The sequence below is a fragment of the Carassius gibelio genome, chromosome A22 (genome assembly GCF_023724105.1).
Source record: "Carassius gibelio isolate Cgi1373 ecotype wild population from Czech Republic chromosome A22, carGib1.2-hapl.c, whole genome shotgun sequence".
In the NCBI taxonomy this organism is placed as follows: domain Eukaryota; kingdom Metazoa; phylum Chordata; class Actinopteri; order Cypriniformes; family Cyprinidae; genus Carassius; species Carassius gibelio.
This window is the reverse complement of record NC_068392.1, coordinates 9,288,979-9,298,881: the sequence shown is the minus strand read 5'-3', so window position 1 is coordinate 9,298,881 and position 9,903 is coordinate 9,288,979. Positions and strand designations below refer to the sequence as shown.

At 39.7% G+C, this 9,903-nt stretch overlaps 1 protein-coding gene across 12 annotated transcripts; it reads right to left on the bottom strand.

Moving 5' to 3' along the window:
- Nucleotides 1-144: 144 nt before the first annotated feature.
- Nucleotides 145-9,722, bottom strand: LOC127942662 (heterogeneous nuclear ribonucleoprotein M). 12 transcript variants are annotated; one of them, XM_052538528.1, is made up of 16 exons: nt 9,422-9,722; nt 8,354-8,529; nt 7,025-7,077; nt 5,273-5,280; nt 5,087-5,180; nt 3,519-3,854; nt 3,281-3,434; nt 3,131-3,180; nt 2,705-2,765; nt 2,500-2,598; nt 2,356-2,397; nt 1,608-1,679; nt 1,430-1,534; nt 756-1,339; nt 609-660; nt 145-522 (listed from the first exon to the last, which is right to left on the bottom strand). In XM_052538528.1, the coding sequence occupies exons 1-16, from the start codon at nt 9,466-9,468 to the stop codon at nt 359-361; spliced, it is 2,097 nt and encodes a 698-aa protein (XP_052394488.1). In that variant the 5' UTR covers nt 9,469-9,722; the 3' UTR covers nt 145-358. The 12 variants fall into 12 exon arrangements, with proteins under 12 accessions (XP_052394488.1, XP_052394476.1, XP_052394479.1 ...); XM_052538516.1 differs by having other exon boundaries at nt 3,519-3,718; nt 3,755-3,854; nt 5,273-7,077; nt 9,422-9,720; XM_052538519.1 differs by having other exon boundaries at nt 3,519-3,706; nt 3,755-3,854; nt 5,273-7,077; nt 9,422-9,720.
- Between the last annotated feature and the right edge of the window lie 181 nt (nt 9,723-9,903).

Genomic DNA, 9,903 nt, shown 5'->3' with positions numbered 1-9,903 from the left:
TATATCTCCCTCAGAGAGAGAGAGAGAGAGAGAATGCATGCATGTATCAACATATACATAAGAAAGTGTTTTATACTACTAGCACCAAATTGCAGAGATGACCAAACTGAAACATGATTGAAAAGGACCTCACAACACCACTGCTTGATTCTCAATGATGAGATTTATTAGCAAACCTTTAACAAAGGCAATTACTTGGAAAGCATCACAATAAAAAGAGAGAAAAAAAAAATTGGTCTCTAAAAGTCATAAGCATAACTAAAAGCGTACCATTTCGGCACAAGTACAAATATGTAATGGACAAGTAATTTGGAAACCATGGAGGGGAGTGGAAGGAATAGGAAGACAAAAGAGACAATTATGCATTTCTGTCAATCCTGACATCAATCTCTCGTCCGCTGAGCCGGTAGCCGTTCATGGTACGACAGGCTCGCTCGGCAGTCTCAGGATTGTCAAAGCGCACCACACCGCAGCCCTTGGACTTGCCGTTCTCCATCTTTATATCTGCATACTGCACGATGCCTGTTAGAAAACACACCCAAGCCATATCGATTAATAAAATAGAGCAAGAAATGCTGTAAGAAAAACCCTGATGGGAAAAGTCTTACCACATGAATTGAAAGTGTCCTTCAACATCTTCCAGGTGAAGTCAAAGGGCAGCTGCAAAAATAAGACAATCACATTATGCATGAGAGGGTAAAAAAAAAAAAAATATACAATGTTTTTTTTTTTCAATGTTAGAATCAAATTCTTACATTTCTGACAAAAATCTGGCATCCCTTCCTGACATTGGCTCCACCAGCTCCTGGCCCTCCTTGTCCAGACCCACTGAAAGGAGTCCCGAAATTGGCACGATCCATATCAGCCGGTCTATCAAACTGCCCACCGACGCCACCAGAGCCCATACGGTCCATGCTGGAACCCATGCGGTCAAGACCTGAGGAGGGGAAGCGGTCCATGCCACCTGCGCCCATGCGGTCAAAGTTTGAACCAATTCGGTCAAGGCCAGGGTTCATCCTGTCCATGCCTATAGGGGAGGCAAAGTCCATCCCGCCAGTCATGCGATCCATGCCGGATGTCCCCAAGCGGTCAAACCCACCAGGGCCCATGCGGTCCACGCTGGAGCTCATACGGTCAAGGCCTGATCCCAGTCGATCCATACTGGGCCCCAGTCGGTCAATTCCTGAACCCATGCGGTCAAAACCGGATCCCAACCGGTCCAGATCAGGCATACGGTCCATGCGATCCATCCCCATCCGGTCCGGTCCTCCCATGCGGTCAATGCCACCTCCAAGCCTGTCCATGCCAGAATTCATGCGATCCATTCCCATGGAGTTTCCTGGCAATAAAAAGTTTTTTTAAATTAAAAATGTGACATTATGTAACTATATAAGAAATTTATAGGAGCAAAAGGTTAAACATTACTAACCCATTCCTCGGTCAAAAGCATCTCCGAAGTTGCTACGTGACATACCCATGTCATTACGGGCACCAAAATCTCGATCAAAACCACCGCCGATTCCACGATCCATATCTGCATTTAAAAAATAAACATAACTCAATCTCAGCTGCTCGCAAAATGGAGAAGAAAAAATAAACGCATTTACCATTCATTCGACCCATTCCAGAGGGTCCAAAACGATCCATGTTGTTCATACCACCACCGAAATTATCCATTCCTGGAGATCAGTAACAGTTAGATTCAATTCTTAGTGAATTAACGCACACATGCAAGGAAATTTCATAATTCATATTGGATCAAATAAGCAGCAACTTTATAAATGATCTTGGTTTTAGGACAAACTATGCTGGAAAATTTTTTACATTAATGGATGAGCAGTTATATATATAAAAAAAACAACACCCCTTTCAGATAATTTATAGTAGACCAAGTAGCATTTTCTAAAAATATAGAAAGTATAACCTAACAAATAAATTATGCAGTATTTAAATAAATTAAAACAAAACTCAATTAAACTCGATTCATAGTGGACCAAATAAGCAGCATAAAACTAGAAACCTTGCAAATAATTTGGTGGATAAAATAAGCAATTTTCTTATATAAAATTAAGAAATAAAACCTTGAAGATAACTGATTAAATATACTGCCTCAAAGAATTCAGAGTAGAATAAATACGCAGGGGGAAAAAATTATTGAAGATAAAATACAAAACAAATTGAAATTGAGGATTCAAAGTTGACAATTAAGCAGCAATTAAAAAAAATACAATAATTAATTAGAGAACAGTGCAGTTTAGATACAGCCTGTCAAAATGAACGGAGCATCCTTGAACTACGGAATGCAAATCAAAGCAGTAACCCCTGCAAGAATGGCTGATGAGATGAAGCACATACCTCCCATTCTACCCATGCCACCAAATCCCAATCCATCCATTCCTATGGAGAAAATGATTTCATGGATAGGCGAGGGGAATGATGGTCAGTGAATGTGCACAAGAGGAATCATTCCAAAAAGATCAACATGCAACATGCTGTTACCTCCTGGTCCCATGTTGCCCATCCCACCCCGGTTGAGCTGGGTAGCGTCAATGGGTTGACCGCCGGGTCCCAGGCCGAGACCAATACCACTCAGACCACCTGGATGAGACGGTGGGAGCTGGTTTAGATAGGAAACTAAACAACTGCAAGATGTTTTAGGGTTGATTGTCCATTCGGTAAAAATGAATATGAAGTCATCACTTACGAGGAAGTGCTGGAGGATGGTCAGGGGGTGCAAAGTCACCTTTGGGAAGAGATTTCTCATCCTGAAAAGACATGACAGGTATGAAGGGGTGGATTGAGTTTAAAAATCAGACTGCCAATGCACCGTTAACCTATAGTAGCTCGTTTTCGCCAAAGTATAAAAATTAAGGGGTTATTGTGACTCACAATTCTGACTCCCACCCCCCCAGCAACAGACTTTAGACTTTTTTTGTAGTTGAGAGAGAAAAAAAAATAAGCAAGAAACATGAAATTGCTAATTTATCTGAAGGTATATTCTGAGAAGTCTGAATTAAGATGCAAGTGGAATTGCAAGAAAAAACAACAATGGCAAGATCAAAGTCAAAAATACCTTTATTTTTTAATTCTGCAAAACAAGCATCAATGCTAAACCCATGTGATTACTTACCAGTTTGACGTGCATGACCCTATTGAAGAGAAGCTGTCCGTTGAACATGGCTAACATCCATTAAGGAAAAACTTAAAGCACTGCACATTTTAAATTGCATTAAACCACCATTACAACCAACGTCATATCAAAAGCTAATGTGAAGGATACAGACTGCTTGAACCGCTTCAATGGGCATGTCAAATGTGACCGTTCCCATTCCCCTGCTTTTCCCATCTTTATCCTCCAGGATATCTGCACGCACAACCACTCCAGCCATTCCAAACACCTCCTTGAGCTTCTTCCATCCAACCTTGTAGTCCAGCTGTGCAAAAAGACACCATATGAAGAGTCAGGGGTCAAGTTTGGAAATGGCACATATGGTAACAGAGTGGATTCAAAGTCTTACATTGGCCACAAAAATGGTGCTTCCGATTTTTCCAGCCTGGAGTCCGTGGATGATCTCATTGGGAATGTTGGGGTTGTTCATAAGACTTGGAGGGATATTGACCATTGAAGGACCGCCAGGCCCTGGGCCCATCCCCATGCCTCCTCCCATGCCTCCTCCCATGCCTCCTCCCATGCCTCCTCCCATGCCTCCTCCCATGCCTCCTCCCATGCCTCCACCCATGCCTCCACCCATGCCTCCACCCATGCCTCCACCCATGCCTCCACCCATGCCAGGGGGTCCACCACCACCATGACCACGATTAGCTTCAAGCTGGGCAATCACTCCATCTGGATCCTTGGAGAAGCACAAAGAGAAATGTTTATAACAGGCCACTTTAAATACATTCAACATCAAGTATCCATATTCATGATGATTTTACTAGAATGATTTTAACATGCTTTTGTCAAGACTATTTTTTACAATTGTTTCAATACTGAAAATTTGGCATTAAAACTGTTAAAATGGCTGTCTATAATTCATATTCAAATGTTTTTAAAACACTTGTTTGACTGGATTTTTTTACTCTTATATTACAAAACTTAAAGGACAAGTAAAACTTATATTCCTTCACACTTGAATATTCTGGCATCATTTAACATTTTAATATGAATTATATGCAACAAAGATATTAATCTAATATATTTAACATTCAAAAGTTAAAAAAAAAAGTGACTGTTAAAAGGAGTTCTACTAAACTTAATGGATAAATAAAACATACATTTAAATCAGTGTAAAGACAAATTCTACAAGTGCATCTTGTCATTGTTTCCAATAGTCTTGACAGAAGCATAAATATTCATAAACTTAAAAATAAAATAGTGTATAAAATTTAATTAAGTTACTTAAAATTCATTAAAAACATGGAATGGAAGAATACCATGATTTTTTTTTTGTTCTTATGGTACACTTTTAAAATTAGCTTGCGTTGAAAAAGGCAAACATGCATAATTTAATGTCGCAAATAGACTGGAAAAAAGAATTTGATCTATATTCAACAAGCAGCAACCTCCTGCTCTCTCTCCTGAAGCCAACAAGGAAGTGACAAATGGTAATTCATCAACTGGCCACTAGAGTCTGGCTGCAAAAGGGAGTAAGTCCTATAGACTCCCCATGTTAAAATGCTCAAATTTACATCAGAAAAGAAAACGGGTTTACAGCCTGGTTCAAAAAATGCTAACTTTGCCCTTCATAACAGGGGGTGAATTTTTTTAACTCATCCGTTTAAATTAGTTCTGCATAATTAATGGCACGGCCACTTGAGTGATAGGTGGATTGCCACTGGTGTCACCACCATCACGCTTGGTGGGCAAGGTTTCAGCAACCAGCTTCCGCCTTTTTGCCCATTTTCGATTATCCAGGAGTGGAGTGCAGTGACGTAGTGCCAAGACGGCAACGGCCCACTCCGCCCACTTTTGGCTTCAAAAACACTCTTCGGAAACCAATGGGTGATGTCACGGACACTACGTCCATTTTTTTATACAGTCTGATATACACTCAAATGTTATTCGACTGCAAGATGCACTAACCTCTTTGACCTTGAGACGACGACCGTTCATGACATGTCTGTTGACTTTCTCTGCAGCCTTTTTCATGAGCTCTTCAGTTCTGAACTCAACCACCCTTAAAAAAAAAAAAAAGTATAATATATATAATTAGCAAGAGTTGAACAAGAGAGACAAATGATAAAGATTAATGAACTGAATGATACTTACGCACAACCCTTTGTTCAGTCATCACACCAGCCAGGATGAACAAACAAACAAAGCAGGAATAAAAGACAATTATACAAAAGCCACAACAACAACAAAAAAAAAAAAAAATCACTGACAACTGACTCAGGAAAAACACTTCAGACACACTAAATTGATTAAGAATATTCATATGATACTTCTCTGTGGTATTCACTTAGTGCATACTAGGGCTGTCATTTCTGTGAAAAAATCATTTTCGATTTTTAAGACATGTCTTCATCGAATCGATTGTAAAATCGATTTTCCATGTCTAAAAAAAAAGACGTTTCCTTTTTGAACGTCAAATAACGGACGAACGTAAAGAGAGCGCTGGAAACGCACAAGTCAGCAATATTTCTTCTTTATTGGCATGAAGTATCGTGGAGAACAGTAAACAGCAACAGGAGAGCAACATTCTCTAAAAAATATATCTGCAGAGAGGACGGCTGCCATAAAATAAAAACATCACGCAGGCTTCAACCCGGCTGCATTTATGATTTAGGCAATTCAAAAATCTCAAAGATTATTTCAAATAATGATTCAATCCATTTCAAACAACTGTTCAAAAAAATGAAACTTTAAATGGACTTGAGAACAGGCCATGTGTGTTTTTTTTTATTGAACGCAATTGACACTTAGGCTAGGCGGCACTAGACAGGCATAATTAAAGACTATGGCCATTATAAATTTATTGGACAGGGAAATCAAGTAGATCAACATTTTCGGGGTCCAGAGCAGAGCGTTTTTTAGTCACTATATGTCCAGCTGTTGAGAAGACGCGCTCCGACCGCACTGATGTCCCAGGGACACTCAGGTACGGCTGCGCAAGGTGGGGGTATTACTGCCAATTTTCCACCACAAAATCAGGTCGCTGTCAGCTTGCAATGGTCCTTTTCATAACTCAGAATCTCCTGTAACTAGATGCGCGAATGAGGCAAATTCATGTCTACCGCGCCTCAAGACCTCCAGACGCGTGTAAACGTGTCTACATTGACTTAACATTGAAATCATTCGCGCCAGACCACTCTATTCGCGTTTGGTGTGAACACAGCATAAGAGGTCGCTTTCGACGTCACTGGATCTTACAGGCGCGTAAAATCGCTGGTATTTTCTGTCTAGCTTTCGCAAGGCATACTGCACTTTCAGAATTCTTTATTTTCTTTTTCTGCTTGTTTGTGAGTTATGTTACATCTATATTTTTTAATTGTTTAATTATTTTTAAATTAATTGTGTACATATTTGGTTTAAATCGATTGCCTATTTTCATTTTCGAAACTTTTTTTGGTTGGTCCGATCAATTGTGCAATCGATTTTTCGCACAACTAAAAGTGACAGCCCTGGTGCATACTTTACAAAATTACATTCAGACTCAAAACAGGATTAATTGACACCCAGAATACACAACCGGCCTTCAGTTCAGGATCCATTTCTGTTGTTATCCCACTAGTTGAGTCGCTCAAATCATTGAGGCCATGTTATCCATGTTTCGTAATAAGAATCCCAATGCAAAAAAAATACTACCTCTTAAACACACGAGAACCAGAATTACAATATAGCTGGGAAACAATCCCTGCGGTTCCACTCAGAGCCGCAGTCGGCGTCCGTTTTAGTTCAAATGCCACCCAAGACAACACATTTTGAACTCTCAACCCAGTCCTGAACATCCCACATTAAAATCTAAGAGATTATGTAAGAACTCAAGCGGACAAATGGAGGTTCGACTCTTGCACTTACCCTTGATTTGCCTTCTCCGTCCATTAAGTGTTCCACGTACGTTACCTCACCCACTACAAATCAGATTCCAGACGACACACACCAAGGGGAGAGAAGCCGAGAGAACAATTGGGGTTTAGAGCAGACACAAACCGGGGGACGGTGAGAGTGAGCTCGGCCTGCGAGTCCAGAGCCTCCTCCCCCAGCACCTCAAATTCTGGTACAGGTCTACAAGCAGCAAGCTGTAAAATGTGTTCAGGAAAACTTCTTAAGCTGTCCTTGCTGGAAACCTCAACATCCAAGACTGACCAAAAGGATTTGACCTCCCAAGCCATTGAAATTGGAAGGATTGTCAACTATGGCCTTTGTTGGTCGTCAAAGAACCTTTTCTGCTAGGTCTTTGGCTACCTCCGAAACATTCGACACAGCTAAACCTTGGCGTTAGTGCAAAAAAATGTTACTAAATTAAAATAGCTAAACCTATATTACAAAAAAATGGTTTGAAGTTACAGAAACCGAAACCTCGTCCACCTGAAACCAACTTGGCTTCCCAACTAACCAATTGGAACTGAATTTTATCGATTAGCCAAACCAGCTCCAACAAGTCCCGAATTAGATGCTGGCTGACGAGACTGCAAACCCAAACAAGGTCCAATGTGTTTGTCAAAAACTACCTCGAAGAACCACCTGGCATTTCCCCAGCGAGAATGTCTGTACATTACATAAAACAAGGACCAGCTTAAGAAGCTGCTTTACTCTGTAGACCTGTACCCCCAGAAATCAATCATATCCTTTTTTTAAGGGCACAATAATGAAGATCTGCTGCAACAACATTCACTCTGGCATTCACCTAAAAAAGAAAATGCAATTTAATTCTACAAGCAACAATTTCCACATGAAATTCCCCATGAATGCGAATCATTAGGAATGGAGGGGCTACTACACATGGATAGGGAAAATGTGACCACTCATGGGTTGTTATGAGATAACAACCAGCAGGTTAGGGTAAAAACTAAACACTTTCTCCAAAGCCAAAGAGACCGATTAATGGCATCAGATTCATATGAGTGGATTAAACACTGTTCTATGTGTACGTGCAATTCACACAGTTTTAAAGTGCCATCCACCTACATTAGCAATCTTGAATTATTAATCGTTTTCCACAACAGCCTTTTTTCCCCCTCAAGACACTTTTCGAACAGCCTTTTCCCAAGACCACTTCCCCATGATGGGATGTTTATCCTCTGACATAAAGCAAGTGTGTAGGTGGCCACCTTCACAACCCCCAAAACTATAAAAATAAAGCTCCTAACCTACCCTAGGATGTACAACTAAACAACCAAAACTTACCTTTTTCCTTCATGAGATCTTTCAGAGTTTGCCATTTAACATCATAAGGAATGTTGCTGACAAACACACGGTATCTCTTGTTGGGGTTTCCGTAAGGTTCAAACCGTCCCCCGCCACCGCGCTTCTGGGGCCTCTCCTTCCTCGACTCATTGCTGGATTTGCCATTTACTGCATTTCTGAAGAATGAAAAAAAAGCACAATTCGATAAATGTTCTCTAAACAAAAAAGAATATCAGGCATACACCTCATGAGATAAAACGACATTAAGGTTGGTTTTCTTCAACCCTGTTTCCAAACTTTTGGCTGTTTGTAAATAGTTTAAAGGCCTTCGAACAATAAAATGTATTTAATAAGAACACATAACAGGGTGACCAAATTTAATATTTGCTTACCTAATAATATATGCGTTATGTGCGTGATAAAATGTGTTTTATCTTTTAAATCTATCAATTACTTGGGTAACAGGGCTGAGCTTGCAGCAACAGAAATGGTGGAAACTGTTGCAAACCATTCACATACATACACACACACACATATATATATATATATATATATATATATATATATATATATATATATATATATATATATATAGAACAAATGTATCTAAATAAATTACATTTATCCATTTAAATTAAACAAGTCTATCGAAAGTTTATAAAAATGAAAAAAAAAAACATTGTTTTGCGAATTGATTATGTTAACATCCCAGCACTTTAACAAACTAGGCCGCAGCAAACAAAGGACATTCGTATTGTTTGGCACGTAACATAGTCGTTCATAATATCTCGTCTACATGATTTATTTCGTGTATTAAGCACACTTTGTGCACGAGGTTTCCTTAGCTCGTTTGCTGCCATTGTGAATCCAACGGCTCTTTGTTTCATCAGGATATAAACCAAACAAACGAGTCTGTCCTTTAACGCTGATATTTTACTGCAACCTAACCTTACTTCTTATTATGAAGAGCGTGTTATGCATCCAAAACATTCCGTATATAACGTACAGTTGTTTTAAAGATATAAAAAGCAAAACATGAAGTAAAAAGACATGCAGCTATCGCGTTACCCTTGTTCTTGTTTCTCTGGCTTCTCTGATTTAACCTCGGTCGACATTTTGCCTTCAGATGTCCGCTGTCCTCCTCGTTTATCCGATTAAACTGCTCTAAACCACTCAGACTAGATCTAGATACAGACAAACAGGGTTTAGGGTCGTAAAAACAACGAGAGTCGCTACTCAATCGTGGTGTTGTTGTTGCGTTGTCAGTGTTCAGTCTAGACTCCTTTGGCTAGTGAAATGGCGGAGATACAGAAAAGGCGAAGCTGAAATTGGAAGCGAAGAAAAGCATGACGGGAAACAGCGTGTGACGCTTTCCTACTTTAAAACTCTCGGGTGACCAGTCCACACCGTCGATTCACCGTAGTTGTTTAATAACTATCATATTATGATATTGATATGGTGGTTTTTATAACAAGCCTAACAGATTTCAACCTTCTTTGTTTTCTGAAGCTCTTCGAAAATCCCCACAAAAATAGAAAATTAAAAAAAGT